Here is an 18,791-nt window from a genome sequence, read left to right as displayed (position 1 = left end):
GGGAGGGAAGAGCCGTGGGCACTGCTACGCACCCACTGCCAGGCCCTGGACTCCTCCCAGGCTTGACCTGTTGATTTGAGCTGCTTGCTCTCATCCGAGTGGGATGAAGGGAAAGCCATCAAGGGCAGGGCGTTCTGGAGGTGTGGGTAGAGGCGGCGGAAACGGGAGGCGTGGCCAGGAATGGGGCAAGAGAGGAGGCCAGTATGTGGGTAGGCTGAGGAAGCAATGTGACCCCGCCCCGGAAGGCCCCCGAATTGGCAGGCAAGGGAGGGGCCCTGGACGAGGTGGCCCCTCATGCCTTGGCCCTGGCCCGTCCCTTGCAGACATCGAAGGCGGCCTTCTTTGCACCCCCAAAGGCCTCCACCAGCTTGTCTTCCCAGGGGATGACGTTGCCCAGCAGCGGCCCCGTACAGTTGGCAATGCCCAGGACCTGGGCAGGTGTCAGGATGTGGTCCCAGAGGTTAAACTGGGCAATGTCACCCACGAAGGCCTGGGTGGCATCAAACCGGCCACCTAGGGTATCCTGGACCAAAAGAGCAGAGAGAAAGAAGAGAGACATGGAGTGAGGGAGCAGGAGAGACAGGCAGGCACTCAGAGACTCAACCCCTGTCCTGGCTGAAGTCCCACCCCCTCCAGGTTCTAGCCCCGCCCCAAGGTTCTAGCCCCTTGGGCGAGTCCCTGCTCTCCCTGGGTCTCACCCAGTCCGCCCATCTGCAGAATGGCTGGGCCAGACTGAGAGCTCACTGCTGTGCTTTCAGGGGCCCTCTGCCTACCCCTCCTCCTCAGGGGCCCTAAGTGGGTGGGATATCTAGCTGCATCCCACCCTGAGCCTTACCTGCTCTTGGCCCAGGATAAGGATCCCATGAGGCCTGACGGGGTGCCAGGCGGCTAGGTTCTCACCAGAGCCCTGCAGCTCTCCATCCTGGTAGGCAGACCACAGGCCATCCCTTGTGGTCCAGGAGAGGCAGATGTGGTGCCAGCCATTGTCCTTCAGGCTCAGGGGCAGCTGGGCCACCTGAAAAGAGGTTCCCGCAGCCCCAGGTCAGAGGTGCCACAAGGCCCAAGGCTGGAGCAGTGGGATGGGGAATGGGGAGACCGGTGTCCCTCCTTCCAGGGACTGACCCAAGGCTTGACCCTCCCCTTCCTCCCAGCTCAGTGTCTGTCTGACCACTCTTTCCTCTCTCCCCACAATATATCAGTATAATCAGGCAGCTTCCCTCAGATCACAAGGGACTACTCAGTGTTGGTTTTCAGTTGTTTCCAGGTGGTTTATTCACTCTCTAACAGGCCTGCAAGGTCATGCAGGGTGGGAGCTGAATCTCACAAGGCTACCTTCCCCTGAATACCACACACAGTGCCTGGCACACAGCTGGGCTCAAGAAGTACTGGCAGTGGTAGAACAAGCCTTAGACTCAGAGGCCGGGCACTGCCAACCAACCCCCTGTGGGATCCTGGGGAGGTTGCCCTTTCCTCCCTGGGCTTTAGTCTCCTCATCCGTAAAGTCAGGGATTTGGGCAAAGGATAGCAAATATGCAGCCACCTCTGCCTCCTTCTCCACCCAAGGCAGACATGGCTAATCAATCATGAGTTCTCACCCTAGGAACCTTCCTCATCACAGTGCTCTCAGAAGCCACCGATGATTGATTAGAGTTGGCCTGTGATATGAAAGGTACTTGCTGCCTCTGGATTTGGGGCTCCCAAAGGGCTCTTTCATCTCCCAAATTCTCTGAGATCACAATTTATTGCAGCATTCTCTGAGGCCTACTTGGTGCCAGGCCTTGTTCTGGACACTGGGGGTATGGATTTGGTCCTGGTCATAAAAAAAGCTCAGTCTGCACAGGAGGGAAGGACTTCAGGGACAATAGTACAAGACAGAGTAACATAGGGGCCATCTGCGAGGTACAGAGGCTGTGAAGGCCCAGAGGGAGAGACGGGTGTGGGAACAGAAGATGTGAAATTTAAACACATCTGGAAGTACAATGGGCTCTGGCAACTCCGCTGCAAGGCAAAGCAAGTGGCGGGGGGCACAGCAGAGGCGAAGGCTTAGAGGCTGGAATAAAATGAGCACTGAGCAGCTTGTGAGGCTGGTGCTCAAAAGGCCCCAGAAGTTCAGGGAACTGGGCCCTGTCCAGGGTGCTGAATTCCTTTCACTAGAACTGAGTGCTAACCGTGGGCAGAGCCAAAAATGGCAGCCAGGGGGTGTATGAAGGGAGCCAGGAGGCAGGATCTAGATGTCATCCAGCTACCCTGGTGGTCTTAGGACCTACTGGGCTACAAGGGAAATTCACTGTCCCCTGGGCCCCTCTCCCTCCGCCTCCTCCAGGACACCCATGAAAGGCACCTCCTGCTAAGCAGGGTTCTGCTGGGCGTCAGCCACTCCTAGCAGCTCTCTGTGGCCGTGGCCTGGTCACAAGTGGGTGCAATGTATGTTGCCCGCATTTTCAGGGAGTCTCAAAAGACCACCGTGCCTGCAAGACCCAAAGCGATGTGGCAGGCCGGGGAAGATATTTTGGGGTAATGGGGTGATAAGATGCTCCCCTTCCCTCCCCCTTGATCACCACGCTCCTGCCACATCACTCCCCCCAGTCCCCCTCCCTTATCCTCCTGAAGCCAGGCTGGGGGAGGGGGGAGGGGGTGGGAGTCCTGGGCATGGGGCAGATGGGTGACCCAAGGGCAGAACAGTGGAGGGATTAAGAGGTGGTCTCTGGAGCCCAAGACCCCAATTCACATCATCACCCCTTCGCCAGCTATGTGGCCAGGCTGCATTATTTGCCCTCACTGAGCCTCAGCTTTTCCATCTGCAAAATGGGGATAATAGGGTGTCTACCTCCTGGTGCAGTTGCGTCAAGGGTGATAATATGGGTAAAGTATTTACTAGCACAGGGCACATTTATCGAAGTTTGTTAAATGCTAGGCTCTGCTCAAAGCCCTTTACATGTATTTAAGCCATTTATTTCTCCCCACAGCCCTGTGAGGTAGAGAGTGTTATTCTTGCTTTACAGATGAGGGAAGTGAGGCATGGAGAGGGTAAGTGACGAGTCTAAGGTCACGAAGTGGGTAAGTGGCAGAACGAGGCCTCACATCCAGCATGCAGCCCAGAGCCTGGCCATGGCAGTATCCTACTCACCACGTAGGGGAGGCGCGTGGGGCTGGTTGCAGGGGGGAGGGGGGGCGAGCAATCCACTAGCACTCCCTCCCGCCCTTCCTCCCTCCCTCCCCAGAGAGGTCCTTCATCCAGAAGAATGAGCAGGGCCCTGGGGGCAGATACTTGCAGCCCTGCTCCCATAGCTGCATCGCTGGGGAAGCCTCTGAATCTCTGTGAGCCTCACATGCCCCTCTGTAAATGGTGCACCACCGCTGACAGCCTCTCTTGGACATGAGCTCCTCTTCGCAGCCCCAGGTCTGGCTTGTCTTGAAATCCCAACACCCAGCCTGGCACACACCAGGCATTTCATGTGTGCTGATTCTGCTGAGCAGGAGAACTGAAAGGGCCCAGCTGTTTGGGGCCCAGCACAGTACAGGTGCTCCTGAAAGGACCCCCCCCACCCCTCCCACTCGGCACCCCCCCCCCCCCCGCCCCCGCTCACCTTGTCATTGATCAGCAGCTCCATGGGGTCATGGCCCGCCTCCAGCAGCACAATCTCGTTGGCCTGCCCAGGCACCGAGTAGGAGAAGGGGGTGCCCTGGCCAGTGCCGCCCGACCTGGACCGCAGCCACATGCAGACGCTGAAAGCGTAGAGCTCGGGCAGCGCCTTCCGCACGCGGGCGTACATGTAGTTGTTGCGGATGGGGATGCTGAGCTTGAAGGCGTCTGGGGGACTGTAGGCTGAGGACCCTGAGGGGGTGAGCAAGGTGGACACAGGGGGGGGTCAGCGGACACTGATGGGGGGTGGGCAGGGCATACTCCAGAATGAAGGTTACTGGTCCCCTGGTAGCCCCAACTCATCTATAAGCCTCTTAAGGGCGCTCCTCACAAAGTTTAAAAGATGAAAGGTCCCTGAGAGCTCATGAGTCCTAAATCCACATCTTTCAGATGAGGAAAATGAGGCCTGGGGAGAGGAGGTGAGCTTCCAAGGCGACAGAGCAAGCCAGTGACAGCCGTGGAATGAGGAGCTAGGTCCCCTGATGCTCACACCTGTACACTGTCCAATATGTCATGTTTTTCTGACCCCCCCGGCGGTGCCAGCCCCAGGTGTTAAACAAATGACAAAATTCTGACATTGAAGGTGCTATTGTGGTGGTGGTTAAATGCATGGACTTTGGAGTCAGACCTGGTTTAAGGTCTAGATCCGCTACTTACTGGCTGTGTGACCTTGGGCAAGTCACTTGACCTCTCTGAGCCTTATATTCCTCAGTTGTGAAATGGGGATAATAACACTACCACCCCTGTCTGGTCTGTGAAGATTAAACCAGCCGATGAATCAAGTACTTAGCCCACTCCCAGAATACAATAAGGGCCAGAAAATGCTACCTGTTAACAATAATGATAACGCCCTCTCCCAATTATTCTCTCTTTCTTGTGTTTCACAGCCTCTTCCCCACCATCCCATCTACCTTTAGCCTCTGGAGAGCATGAAAATGCTTTCTGAGTGAATCTGCCACCCTGAGGACCCATCTGAGGACCAAGGCCTCGCCTGCCACGCCCTCTGTGGGGCTCAGGACCCACCGCGCTCCAGTTCCGCTACACGGTCCTGCAGGGTGTCCAGCTCCTTCGCCACCTCCTGCCGCTGCTGCTGGCTGCTGTGACCGAGCGCCACGCGCTCCTTCTCCAGCGCCAGCACCTTGGCCAGCAGCTGCCCCTCCAGCTCGTCCATCTCGGAGTGCAGGGCGGTGGGCACCACGGGCGCAGGGGCTGGGGCCGCTGAGAAGTTCACCCGGGCTGGAAGCTCCTGCTGCTCACGGGGCACAGAAAGGGACCACGAGGTCACTTGGAGGGAGGAAGGAAAGAGACAAAGGGCCCAGAGATGCCCACCACCCCTGCTGAGTGACCCCAGGTGAGCCTCAGCTTCCCCATATGTAAAATGGGATGGCAATACCAGCTCCGGGCAACAAACGTGTACTGGTGTCTAGCAGGCTGCTTCCAGTGCTGATGCGTGATGGGGAGCTGAAAGCAGGCTGGCTTCTGCCCTCAGGACGGCTCAGCATATGGTGGGGTGGGGAGCTGGCAGTAGAGAGCTGTAGTAGTCCCCTGGGGGGTCGAACGTGCAGTTGGGGTTGAGAGCCACTACTGAGTCCTTCATCGTGGGCAGGCTATCTCCTGATGGGCCCTGAAGGGGTGGACTGTCTTTGTCTTCACTTAGTCACATGTCAAGCTTCTCTAAGGGGGTGCAAGGCTCTGTGAGAACACTGGGCAGACCCGGGGTGGGGGCACAAATCAGGGGCTTCTGGAATACTGCTCCAGCGCTGCGGCCACTTCAGCTTAGCATGTGGTTAAGATCACAGACTCTGGAGGCATACAGCCCAGGGTTAAAATCCAGCTTGAGAACCAACCTGCTGTGTGGCCTGGGGCAACTGCCTCCATCTCTCTGAACCCCTGGTTCCTCTCATGCAACACGGGACAACGGTACCTATTCAGAAGGGTTGTGGGGATGATTACATGTGGTAAATGCCCATGAACAGAGCCTAGTTACTGCACTTACTGTCTAAGGCAGCGTGTTCCAGGGTGGTCTCTGACACCCCCATCCTGCCCAGGATGAGGACAAAGTGTTTAGAGTCCCCCTTTTTCCTGTCTTAAGACCCCAGAGGGAAGAACTGGGGCAGAAGCCAGGGCACCTCTCCTTTCCCCTCCCTTGCTGGAGGAAGCCCCTTCTGGGGTGGAGGAAAGCAGGTGAGGCCACGAGTCTTGACTCCGGTGGCGGGGGGGGGGGGCAGCCTCTGGCAGACACATCACAGGAACGTGGGTAGGAAATTAATAATTCAGTGAGCTTCTAGGAGCCAAATTAGACCATCCCTGACCCCTATCTCCCTTTTCTCCTCCTCCACGCTCCCTACTGACAGCCCAATGCTTCCTCACTGCCCAGGGGCCCCGGTGGTTCCCACTCCATCTGCCCTGGGCCCTGACCACAGGCTTAGCCCCAGACCTGAGCTCACTGAATTCTCATGACTCCCTTCACCGAGCAAATATTCAGTGAGCACCTGTTATGGGCTCGGCACTGCACCAGGTGCTGAAGAGACAGCCGAGGGCCAAACAGAAAACCAAGAGCACAGCCTAGCATTCCCTGAGTGCCACGTGCCTGCAGGGATGGCCCCACAGCTCAGGGCAAGTGCAGAAGACCCCTCCCAGCTTCACTGGCCCAATCCTGGCCTTGTTGGTCATTTGCTGTGTGACATTGGGCAGTTCCCTTAGCCTCTCTGAGCTCTATGTGATGAGGGGATAAATGTGCCCCCTGCTTCAAAGTGCTGGGGGTGGGGAGGGCAGTGCAGGCAGAGTGGCACTGCCACACTCAGCGCCTGAGAGAAGGGAGCGGCCACCACAGACAGTGACGTGACCTTGCGCTGAGGAGTTGGAGGCACTGACACTTGGTTCCTCCATTCCATTCCAAGAGCGGCGGCAGGTGGGCTAACCTCTCTGGTGTCATTTGTCCTTCTCTATAAAGTGGGGACTTGGAGTGTTTGGCTCGCGGGGCTGTGATCAGGGGAGCCCAAGCCTGGCCCGGCGTGGGCCACTTTATCCCTCACGGTGTCCCATGAGAGAGGACACAGCCACCCACCCATTAAGACGCCTGCTCTGGCCCACCAGGTGGGGAGGCCAGGTGAGGGGGGCGGGGCACGGATGGATAAGCTGCTCGGTACACCCGGCCCCACCCATGTTACACTAATCTTCACTTTCCACTATCCGGGGGGCTCCTTGTACGAATCCTGACTCTGGTGCTGACTAAACACAAAGCCTCAGTCTCCCCTTCTGTAAAACAGGGACAACGGGCCCCACTCTGTCCATCCACAGGACAGATGTAAGGATGGAACAGTGGAAGTAACAGGTCCTCGTGGACTGTAAAAGCAGAATGCACACTGTGAGGCTTGTATACATCAGCTGATGGGGAGCTCGCTACCTCCAGAATCTTCCCTTGACCACAGACAGCTTATGGAGCGATAGGGCCAGCCACCCACTGCATCTGAGGCGACTGGACTTTCGGGAAACCTTGGGCTGAGGCAATTAGCTCATGGATTGCCTTCCACATCGGCACTGGGAGGGCCGGGACTGGGTCTCCTCGGCCCCAGCACCATTCCAGCCTCACTTTCCCTCCTTCCACTGGGCCTAGCTGGGCATGAGGGGCACACCTCTGAAGAACAGTGTACCAGGCCCGCCCTCGGCACGTTCCATGTATTTACTCGTGAATCCTCACAGCCACTTGTTTTGGTTGGTACTCTTAGTGTCCCCATTTCACAGATGGGGAAACCGAGGCAGAAGTCCTTTTGAATTTTCTACAGTGATGGGGCTGGGCAAAGCTGACCCTTCTGGAGCCAAAGCCTTCTCTCTCTAGCAAAGCGTCTTCCTCCCTTGGAGCGAGAAAGACCTGCCAGGAAGGAACAGGACGTCAAGTGCTATTTACACAAATGCTGTTGCGCGGAGACACTGCGCAGGCCGAGGGAGGTGGGCACACAAGCTGTTCTTTTGTCAGAGCCGCCAGCTCTGCAGGAAGGCCAGGGAGGAGGTGGGCTCACTGGATCCTGTGTGGCCCCCTCCCCACCCCAACGTCTGAATCAGAAGAACATGACTCCCCCCACTTTCCCATCTGCTGCGGGCGCGGGCTCTGCCGCGTGGGCTCGGCCCGATGCCAAGTGGGCCCCCAGCACAAGACGATAGGGAGACGATGATGCCATCACCCCACGAGGGTCCTGATGGGGGCTCAGAACCCACTCCTGTCGTGCTGGGAGTCCAGGGTGGGGTCTGGAGCCAGAGCCCAGCATTCGGGTCCAGCTCAGGTAATGTGCCGGGCTCATTAGCGCTCAGTAACAAGAGGCCAACAGAGGCAGCTGTCCTCCTTGCCACGCACCGCGTGCCAGGCCCTGCACTCCAGAAGCACTGTGCAAACATTCCACAACCCCTCTCGCCAACCTGGGGAAGTAAGGAGGCCCACTTTACAGATGAGAGAGCAGAGGCTCAGAGAGGTGAAGTCATCTGCCTGAGGTCACACCGCTGCGAAGTCGCAGACCCAGGACCCCAGTCCAGCCCCTTCTGATTCCAGAACCTGTTCCCATTCTTCACGCCTACCCTGACAGTTCGTCGGTCTGCCAAATGGGCACGGTGTCGGCTGCACTGCCTGCCTCAAGGGCCAGCAGAAGAGGTTTTAGTGCCGTGAGAAGGCTGGGAGGATACAGCAGGTGGTGTCAGACCGCACCTCGGGGCAGCTTCACAGAGGGGCCTGGATGCGAGGGACCTGCCTATGCAGGGTGGCTCTGAGGCTGGGGGCCGTGGGGAAGACCCTACCACCTTGTCCCCAGTGGGGACAACTCCTTTCCTTGAGGGAGCAGAGGGAAGGTGCTGGATTTCGGGGTCAAGGTCCCACCCTCTGCACAGCTCACCCCCGCCCAGACAGCACAAGGCCCAGCTCCAGGGGCAGCAGGGCAGGGTGGCAAAAGAGCAGGCCCGGCGGCAGCGGTGTGGGTCAGGCCTCCTATCTCCCACATCTGCTCAGCCCCCAAGTCCTGTGTGAGTCTGCCCGGGCTCACACCCAGACTCCACCAGCCCAGTGACCTTGTTATGTAAAGCTTGCATGCCTCGGTTTCCCCATCAGCAAAAAAAGGTACAAAAATAATATCTCATAGCATTGTAGTGAGAGTTAAATAAGTTAATAGATATAATGCCCTTAGAGTTGGCACATGAAGTGCTATGCGTCAGTTATTATTATGGTTATTACTACTTAAACATGTATGTTTAATACTGCTGAAACATCTCTTGAAGGAGCTTCCCCTCCACCCATACATTTTTTTTTAATCATTATATTGAGAAAAAAAGCAAGTTACAGAAGAACAGTTAGATGCCATTCACACAAAGTTGCAAAAATTCAAAACTAGATCACATATATATAAAAGCATGAAGGAATGCATGGAGAGATAAATACAAATTCGGGACAGTGGTGACCCTCTGTCACCTGAGGGAGACGCTGAGGGGCATCAGCTGTTTGCAACTCTTCTGGGTCTTGAGCCTGGGTGGGGACCTGGATGGTAGTCTCTATACCTTTGTATATCTCTGAGGTACTTCCCAATACATTTCTTTTAAAAAACGGGGGAAAATCCAAAAGCAGAGTCTCTGAGTGTGGAATCTAACCCTGAATCTTAACCATAGCCTCACTCGGCTCCTGTGTCCCCCACCCCAGCCCAGGCCACCATCAGGAGGCTTCGACTCTGGCCCTTCTCCACACAGCGTCAGAGGCAGGCACCTAATTGCAAATCCAAGCAGGTTGCTTGAAATCCTTCAAGAGCCCCCTTCTCCCACCAATAAATACCCCGCCCCTCTAATCTCAGCCCTTATGCACCCCCAGAGGCTACACTTCATTCCGACTGAAGTCCCCAGCTCCCTCTCACCCTAGGGCCTCCGCACATGCTGTTCCTTCTGCCAAGAACACTCTTCCCACCCCCATCCCACCTCCTCTGGCCAATGCCTCCCCACCCTCCAGATGGCAGCTTCCCTGACGACTCAGCTAAGATGCGCCAAAGGGAAAGGGAAAGAGGGTGTCTCTGGAGGAACTGTGAGTCCTCACTCACTCATTAATTCACTCATTCATGCACCCATCTGTCAACACGTGCTGTGGCAACACGATGCCATGGGTACCAGCATGACTCTCAGGTCAGACAGGCCCGTGTCATTCCCAGGCTCCCCACTTACTGGATCTGTGGCCCTGGGCAAGCTGCTCAACTCCTTTGACCCTCGGTTTCCTCAACTGTAAAATGGGGATAATTATAGTATCTACATCTTAGGATATACAAAATGAAAAAATATGTAAAGCCTGGCATATAAAAATGGCTGATAAAGAGTCATAACCATTGTTATTTCCTGCTATTACTAAGAGAACAGGAGAGCACGGTGAGTAGTAACTGTGTGGATGTGGGCCCTGGAGCCAGACTGCCAAGGATTGAAATCCCAGATTTCAAGGTTCTTAACCTCTCTAAGCCTCGGTTCTTAACCAAGGTTCTTACCCCTCTGAGCCTCGGTTTCCTCATCTGTGAAATGGGGAGAGTAACGGTCCCATGGTTCTCATGGGACTAAGTTGTAAGGCCCTTAGAACAGGCTGGCACAGAGGGCGCGCTCAGCCCTGATGCCTCTTACTAACTGCAAGGTGCTGTGGCTCCCTAGGCAAATAAGGCCAGCGCCGGCCACAGCAGTGCTCTCAGCTTGGGGGGAGGCTGTCTGGGAGCTGTGACAGGGACAGCACCGGCAAGAAGCTCTCTGTGGGGCGGCGGGGGCATGGTGAGTCGGAGAAGGCCTCTCAGAGGGGCTGTCCTGCTCCAGCCTTCCTCCCCAGGAGCCGTCCCAGCGGGCTGCTCTGTCTCCATCTAACCCTGGCAGGGAAGGGGCAGGAGAGCAGGTGGCAGAGGCCGGACTGATCTTTGTCCTGGTCCCCACTGCCAATTTGCAGCTGGAATGGAAAGAAGACAAATGGACCTCTGTGCACCAAGGGTGCCACGTCAGGGCAGTCGGTGTGTGGGAGGGGAGGAGGCCGGAGGAAGGGGAGATGGCTCCCAGAGGGTGTGCCCATACACCCTCCTGGGCTCTGAGGCCCCAGAGCAAGTGACTAGGCACCCCAACCCCAGGCCCCTTCTCCTCTCCCTTCAAGTACTCCCCGTCAAGCTGCCACAAAATTCTCTCTCAGGCCCTGCCTGCCCACACACCTTCTGGGCCCTGGCCAAGAATCTGCAGCAGAGGCTGAGGACCCCACCCTCAGCCCATTTTCATAGAAAATCCCGGCTGTCATCTTGGCTCAGTTCTGCCGTGCTGTGTGGCCTTGGGCAAGTCACTCAGCCTCTCTGAGCCTCAGCTTCCCCTGGAGTCAAACGAGGGGTGTGGGGGGGCACCTAAGAGCTTCCGCTTCTGGTTGGCTGCCTCGATCTCTGTCCCGAGTTCAGGAGGGATCACGTGCCCAACTGTTGGGAAATCCAACGGCATTGTCACTGGGGGGAGGGGCGGGGGGGGACACCAGCCACTGATCTCGGTCTACCTCCCACAGGCAAGGTCTTCACAAAATGGCCAAAACACATGCGAAAAGGTGCTCAACATCATGAGTCATCAGAGAAATACAAATTAAAACCACAATGAGTTCACTACACACCCACCAGGACGGGGAGTGTCTTTAAAATGACCGTAGCAAGGTTGACAAGCTTCACAGCAGGTGGGTGTGCAAACACTCACTGCCACTTTGGAAAAGCGTTTGGCAGAAACTCCCAATGCTAAATATATGCCTCTCCTGGGACCCAAGCATCCCACTCCTAGGGATTCATCCAGGAGAAATGAGGACTTCTAGCCAACCAGAGATATCACAAGTACATTCACGGCAGCTTTATCCGTAATAACCCCAAACCAGAAACAACCCAAATGTCCATCCACAGAAGAATAGGTAAATAAATTAAGGCATCTCCACACATTGAAACACTACACAGCACTGAAAAATAACAAACCACAGACACACACACCACGACTGAAGGTCAGACAATGTTGAAAGAGAACGCCAGACACAAAGGGGTGCAGCTTCTCCGAGTCGATCTGAGTGACGTTCAAACACAGAGAAAACTGCCCTACAGTGACCGAAACTGGAACAGTGGTACCTCTGGGGAAGTATGGACTTTGGGGTCACAAAGGAGCCTTCTGGGATACCAGAAATGTCCTGACTCATCTGGGTGGTGCTTTCATGGATGTAGCCTTACATAAATTTTCACTGAGCTGTACACTTAAGATTTGTGTCTTTTTAAAGTAAGATATGTGAGCTCTTACATATATTGAATGTAAGATGTACCTTAAAAGAAAAAAAAAAGGCCCACAGGTAAGTCCCTGTCTTCCGCCCAAGCGGCTCGTGCCAGGCTTGGAACGGCAGGAAGGGTCTCCTTTCCCAGGCGAAGGCCTGCCAGGGATGAGAGGCCTCCAGGGTACAGGATGACAGAGAGAGGGGTTCTCTGGGTGTCCTGCCCACGCTTGCATCTGACAGATGGGGAAACAGGATCAGAGAGAAGAAGGAATTTTCTGAGGTCACGGTGAGCAGGTGCCAGAGCTGGGGTTTTTTAAAACCAAGGTTTCTCGCTAGAATGCAGGTTCCACACTGGCAGGAGCAGGGGTTAAGGGCTTCTCAGTATGGGTGCCCCACCTAGAGACGGGGGGAGGCCAGCCACAGGGAGAGGGGCCATCGGGGTCTGCAGGTGGCCTAGAGGGCACTAGGTTCCACGTCCTCCAACAAAAGGCCGATGGGCAGAAGCTCTCTCACTGCACTCTGCTGGCCCCTTTTGTGGCCCAAGAGGCAGGGTCAAGGGAACCAGCCCCTGCAGAGGAGAAGTTTCCAGGGTGGGCAGGAATGTAAGAGGAAAGCAAAAGCAACCAACAGACTTTTTAAAAGGCACCGAAAGATTCTATAAGCCACTTTATCTGCAGACTCCGCTAAGGAACTGGCGGTCTGAGAGCGTGTGGCTGGGGAGTCGGGGGGCCACATAAACATGGAATCTCCATACTCCCCACTACAACTCCTAATCAGGAAACATCGGCCCAAGAACTCAGAATTTACAGCCCAAAGGGCCCAGACCAAACCCAGCCCCTCCTAACCATTTTACAGATTAAAAACATGAGGCCCAGAGAGAGAAAGTGATTAGCCTAAGGTCACAAGCAAGAAGCACTCAACTTTATGCCAGCCAGCCTTCCTATTCCAGTGAATATGTAGAGCTGCAAGGTGCTTAGGGAGCATCTGCCCACTGGTCATTTTACGAAGGGGAAACAGAAGCCGCGGGTGGGGAGGGCGGGAGGTGATTTGTCTGGCTCTGGTTCCTCCAGACTCTACGAGCCTCCATTTCTTTATCCGAAGGGTGGGAATGCATACAGCCTGCTTCATAGGCCTGAACACTGAATAAACTAACATGTACATAGTAAGTGCCTAATAAATGTCACTTGTTGTCATTATTTATTGTTCTCAGCCTCCTGATTATCTTGCCAGCCAGCACGACAAGCCTTTGAGGACGGGCCCTCATCACTCTCCTTCTATATGCTCTGAGGCAGAAGTGGTCCAGGGCACTATCCAACAAGAGGCACTTCCCTCACCTGTCTTTCTCACTCTCCTGAAGATAGGTGAGGTCTGACCCCTCCAGATGGATCTAGAGCTAATGATGAAAAACAAGGGCTCTGGAACCAAACACTGACAGGGTCAGATCCAGGTTCCAATGCTGTGTGAACTTGGGCCAGTTTCTTAACCTCTCTGAACCTTGGTTTCTTCATCTGTGAAAGGGGGATAGAATAGTACCTTCCTCATGGAGATTTTATCAGGATTAAATGAGATAGCGAGCAGCACCTGACACATGGTAAGTGCTCAGGAAGCATGAGCTATAATTGTTGTTAAGTCCAGGAGCCTCTGCGACCATCATCAGGGTGTCCCTGTTCATGGCTTCCACCCCAAGATGAGGGGAGGCAACTAGCTTGCCAGGCAGGATTAACACTGTGATTTATGTCCAAAAATTGCTGCTTAAATCTATCTCGAAATTTCATTTTACACATAAATTACTGCAAAAACAGAACGCTGTAACATGCATACATGGCTGGCTGCCCCACAAATGGTCCTTTGGAAAAGTGGTTTTTGGCCACAGCCATAAAAGTCAATAGCATCTGACCCAGTAATACCACTCCTCGGAATTCAGCCTAAAGAAATACTTCAACAGACTTAAAAAGAAAAAAACAAACAGCTATTTGCATGAAATCGATCCTGCAATGAGCGTCTAGAAGCAAAAATAATCAGAAACAACCTACATGTCCAGCGACAGGAGACAGTCAAAGGACTGATGGAGGGTGGAGCCTGAGATGGATCCCAGGATATTACGGCCATCATTAAAATGGTAATTACCAGCAACCCAGCAACTCAGGAACAACGTCTACACTTGGATAAAGGACCAAAAGGGGGGCTGCAAAAACGAATAAAATGGTGGGATTAAATATAATTCCCCCCGAAATCTTTTGACATTTTTTCAATTAACAACAAAAATAACAACAAAGATAAAAACATAGAAGACAAACAATTTCTCCTAAGCCCTCAAATGTGACTCCAGCTTGAGGCCCGTGGAGAGAGGGTGGGCGAGGGGGACCTTTCCTCCCCTTTGGTAGTCAGCCCAGTGGGGTGGGGAAGGGAGTGATGCAGAGAGGTGGGCAGGGGTGTGCTGAGATGTGCAGGGGTGGGGCTAGGAAGGAGACAGAGGGTGAGCAGGGAAGGCCTCTAGGAGGAGGTGTACTCAGAGCAGACTTAAATGATGAGTATGGATATGTTGGGGGTAATCTAGGCAGAAGAAGAAGAAACTGGGAGATGGGCCAGATACAAAACGGCAGCCTGGGGGCAGGCTTGAGTTTGCACCACAGGGGAGCCCCACGGGGTGGGCTTAAGGAAGATCCCTGGGGCTGCCTGGAGGAGGAGGGATGGAGGGGTGTGTCTGGGCAGGTGGGAGACCAGCAAGGAGGCTGCTGCGAGGAGCTGTGGAGAGATGAGGCCGACTGAAAGGGGGAGGGGAGGGGAGGAGTCAAGCAGGGCTTCTCAGAGCGCACCTGAGTTCAGGCTGGGACATGATGAAGGTAGGGGGTTGGTGGGACATCCAGAGGGAGGTGCTCAGGAAGCAGCCGGACCTATTGGTCTGAAGCTTGGAGAGAAACCTGGGCTGGAGACGAAGTTGGTTTGGGGCATCACGGTGGAATGGTGTTGGAAAGCCTCAGCGTGTGGCTGAGTTCACCCAGGGAAAGTGAGAGGAAGGCCAGGAGGGGCGCACATGTTACAGGAGGAGGACCCAAGAGGGGACAGAGAAGCAGAGAGGGTGGAGGGGCAGGTGACAGGTACCTAGAAGCCAACCGCATGGAGATTTGTCGGCGGGGATGATCAACGGGATCAGATGTTGGAGAGGGGTCCAGCAAGATAAGGACTGAAACATTCCCATTCAATTTATCAACTGTGGTGACGTCACCACGAGCACTTTCAGTGTACCAAAGTGGGAGAGAGGCTAGTGGTGAGAAAGTATACCCTGAAAACCTGGGGCATCCTTCTGAGGCTTCTGGATGAGAAGGCAAGGGAAAAACTAGTCAGCGGCTAAAAGGTGCATGGGGTCCAGCTGAGACCAGTAGTCTGACCCCGAGTCTGTTGGGCTCCAGATCCTGTCCCCTGCCAAACACCCCAAAGAGACTGGCTCTGGTGGCTGCCAGGCTCAGAAGGACAGGCAGCCCCTCCACGTCCACTGCACTCAGAAAGCAGGAGTGTGTATAGGGAAGCAGGACTCCCCCACCTAGGAGGCTGACCTGGTGCCAAATCCCAGCCACCAGGATACCCCCAACCTCAGCGGGCTAACCGGAAGGGAGCCCACCCTGCCAAATGCACAGGTGCAGGTCCAGGGCAAGCCCAGCCCTGCCAGCCCCAGACGTGGGAGGGACCACGGGTGCCATCTGGGTGTGGGGGCAGGGACTAGGGCAGGCAAGGGGAAGTTTATTGAAGACCAGATCTTTTTTTTTTTTTTAATTAATAAAATCTATTTCTAAAAGGAGGATTTGTTCCCATTTTAAATTTTGGCTATTTAAAAAATTGGTAAGATTAGAGCTTAATGTTAAAAATAGCAATCCAAAAAGATTAACTCACTTAATCCTCCTAACACTCCAATGAGGTAGGTGCTAATACTGTCCCCATTTTACAGGTGAGGAAACTGAGACTTCCCTTCACTGTTGACTTTCCGTGTTTCCCTGATTATTTTCCTGCTCTCAGCTCTCATCCTAGAAATCCCCAGAGCTGGAGTGGGAAAAGGGATGCTGCCAGCAGGTAAGACTCTGGGCTTTCCTCCTGTCTCTGTCACTCACCTTAGGAGGTCTCTAAGCCCCAGGTTTGGGGTTGGCTGTGATAGCTGCCTGGCTGTGCTCTGACACCCTGCAGGGTGGGTGCTGACACCAACACGGACTTTCTGGAGGGCCACTGGGCCATGGGCACGGCCAACCTTCCATACCAGCAGCATTTCCTGTGCTGCTCGGCCAGGGATGTAACTGAGAAAGCCATGGAGAGGGAGAAGTCCCTGTCTTTCCTTCCTTCCAGCCATTCTCTTCCCTTTGACAGCTGCACTCAGTTTCGAAGGAGGTAATAAAGGGGGCAGCTGGTGCTGTGGCCTCTTTCTCCCCCCTCCTTCCACCGATCCAGTTTTGTTGCTAACCCCCTTCCCTGCAGTCTGAAGTCATGGATAGCTGGGGGTGGTCAGTGTCTCCAGATGTCTGTCCTACCTAGTGTGTCCAGCTTCCCCTCCAGGTGGCCCCAAATAAGTTCTCACAGGGAGGTAGGGGTCTGGCAGCTTCAAAGGAGAAATGGCTGGCCCAGGATCACAGGACAGCCAAGAGCGGATTCCCCCTGTTGGACCCCTTGTGTCTGATCCTGAGCCTGGGCCAGGAACATCTGAAAAAGGTGAGTGTAGGGGGAGAGACCCAGGTGGGGCCCTATTCTCCACTCAGCCCCCACCCTACAGCTGCCGGCTTCCAGGCATTTTGTCTGGGCTACCACCATCTGAGCTCCTGCTATCAAGCCCGCGGTCCGAGCCCAGGTAGGGGGCTTAGGGGTGGAGGCGGTGAGGGGCACCCACGTTTGGCTTATGAGACACTGTTCCCTGCTCTTCCACAGGAGAGGAGGACCCCAAGTCCCTTGGACAGCGTTCCTATCTTCTGACCATAGGGACTGAGTGTGTGGCTGGTGCTGCTTTGGGGGTGCCTGAAAGAAGGAAATAAAACGGACATTTAACGAGGTCCTAGTTCGTGCGTAGCATTTTCACGCACCTACACTGTCATCAATCCACACTACAGGTGGACACCGTTATACCCATTTTACAGACTCAGAAACTGTGGCTTACAGAGGAAAAAGGATCTGGAGCGAGCCTTTCCCGTGTGCCTCCTGTGCCTTAGTCACAGTGTCAGTCTCCGGCCTGTGTGCGCTACCGGACTCCTCCCTTCTCCCCCTGGGAGGCAGGACCAACCATCCCCTTTGCACAGACGGAAACACGAGGCTCCGAGACTCGCGGGGGCTCCCCAGGGTCCCTCAGCCGGCGGTGGCGGCGGGACCCCGGGACGCTCTCGACTCCCTCGAGCGGCCCCTCCCACCCCCCGGCCAGGTGCCGACGACGCGCGGCGCGGCGCTCACCTCGATGCGGTCGATGCGGTCCCGGAGGGCGCGCACGGCGTCCTCCAGCTCGAGGATGAGCGCGGGCGAGTCCCAGGGCCCGTCGGCCATGGTGTCGCGCCGGGGACCGGCGTCCTGGAGGCCGCGCGGCAGGCCGCTCTCGCAGCGGCCCAGCTTGCCGGTGAGCTCGCGGATGGTGTCCTGGTCGGCGCGGATGCGCGCTTCCTGCTGCAGCGCCGTCTGGCGTAGCTGCTCGGCCGTGCTCTGCAGCAGCAGCAGCTCCTCGCGCTCGCTCGGCGCCGCGTCCCCCTGCTCGGCCCCCGACGGGCAGGCAGCCGCCAGAGGCGTGCACAGGAAGCGGCTGAAGAGGGGCACGGGCGGCAGCGGGTGCGCGCTGGCCGCCGGAACCCCGGGCAGCGCTGGGGGCCCGGCCGAGCCGCCCGCGCCGTGCAGCGCGCTAAGGCTGCGCTGCGGACCCTGGGACGCGGCGGCGCCCGAGGCGGCCGAGGCGTTGTCGGCGCCACCGGGCAGCGCCCGCGCCGGGCTGGCCGCCAGGGGCACGCTGGCGATGATGCAGATGACGGCACCGAGGAACGCCAGCATGCCCGCGGCCAGCAGCACGGCCAGGAACTTCAGCGTGAGGCGGGCGGCGGGGGCACCCGAGGCCCCCGGCAGGCGCGGCGGCGGGGTCGGGGCGCGGGGCCCGGGCGAGTGGGGCCGAGCGGGGCCGGAGCGGGAGCGGGAGGAGCCGGAGCCAAAGCTGTTGCCGCGGCCGCTGCTGCCGCCGCTCTGAGCCCGGGAAGCGCGAGGAGGAGAAGGCGACGGGCGGCGGGGAGGGGAGCTGGCGCGGCGGCCCCGCCCCTCCGGCTCCTCCGGGCCGGCCCAGCCCCGCACCAGTTCCGTGCCGGGCGCCGAGTGAGGGCGCTGCCCGGGACGCGGCGAGAGCCTTATCCGCTGCCGTCACCGCGCAGAGGGCGGCGACCCGGTGGCCGGGCGGCGGGACTCCCGGGCGACCCCCACCCCACCCCACCTGTGCTCTGGTCCCCTCCCGGAACCCATGATGCCGCCTGGCACCTTGCGGGGAGCTTTTCTCCGCGTCGGGCCCTGTGCTGAGGGAGCCAGGAGCTTGCTTACAATTAAGCCTCACCGTGGACACACTCACGGTACAAATGGGGAAACTGAGGCCCACAGGGGTCAGGTCGCTGTCCAAGATCACGCGGCTAGTATGCGCTGGAGCAGCATTTGAGCTCGGGAGCATCTGACTGGACCCAGACTATGGAATGGAGCTGGGGTGGGCGTGGGGAGAACAAGGAAAGAGGCCAGTGCTGGGGGCAGGGGACTGGAGATTTTGATCCAACCTCTCGTTATACTATGGCCACCTGCCTGTCATTTCCCACCCCCAACTCCCTGAAGCAGCAGAGGTCACTCCCCTTCAAAAAAAAAGAAAAGGGCTTCCCTGGTGGCGCAGTGGTTGACAGTCTGCCTGCCGATGCAGGG

General features: G+C 56.5%; 1 protein-coding gene across 1 annotated transcript; it reads right to left on the bottom strand.

The window, feature by feature from the left end:
• Nucleotides 1-292: 292 nt before the first annotated feature.
• Nucleotides 293-18,552, bottom strand: NPTXR (neuronal pentraxin receptor). Its single transcript, XM_065888127.1, has 6 exons — nucleotides 18,442-18,552; nucleotides 17,316-18,218; nucleotides 4,667-4,892; nucleotides 3,588-3,835; nucleotides 836-1,015; nucleotides 293-523 (listed from the first exon to the last, which is right to left on the bottom strand). The coding sequence occupies exons 1-6, from the start codon at nucleotides 18,550-18,552 to the stop codon at nucleotides 293-295; spliced, it is 1,899 nt and encodes a 632-aa protein (XP_065744199.1).
• Between the last annotated feature and the right edge of the window lie 239 nt (nucleotides 18,553-18,791).

This window comes from Phocoena phocoena, chromosome 11, assembly GCF_963924675.1.
Source record: "Phocoena phocoena chromosome 11, mPhoPho1.1, whole genome shotgun sequence".
NCBI classification, from domain to species: domain Eukaryota; kingdom Metazoa; phylum Chordata; class Mammalia; order Artiodactyla; family Phocoenidae; genus Phocoena; species Phocoena phocoena.
The sequence above is the reverse complement of the archived record's forward strand: the minus strand, read 5'-3'. Positions and strand labels throughout refer to the sequence as shown.

Coding starts and splice junctions, on each gene's coding strand:
- NPTXR (XM_065888127.1), bottom strand. CDS start 18,552: ATGCTCCCGAGCTCAAATGCTGCTCCAGCGCATACTAGCCGCGTGATC. Junction 4,893..17,315: donor ACCGCATCGACCGCATCGAG/GTGAGCGCCGCG, acceptor CCCCGTGAGCAG/CAGGAGCTTCCAGCCCGGGT. Junction 3,836..4,666: donor TGTAGCGGAACTGGAGCGCG/GTGGGTCCTGAG, acceptor TCACCCCCTCAG/GGTCCTCAGCCTACAGTCCC.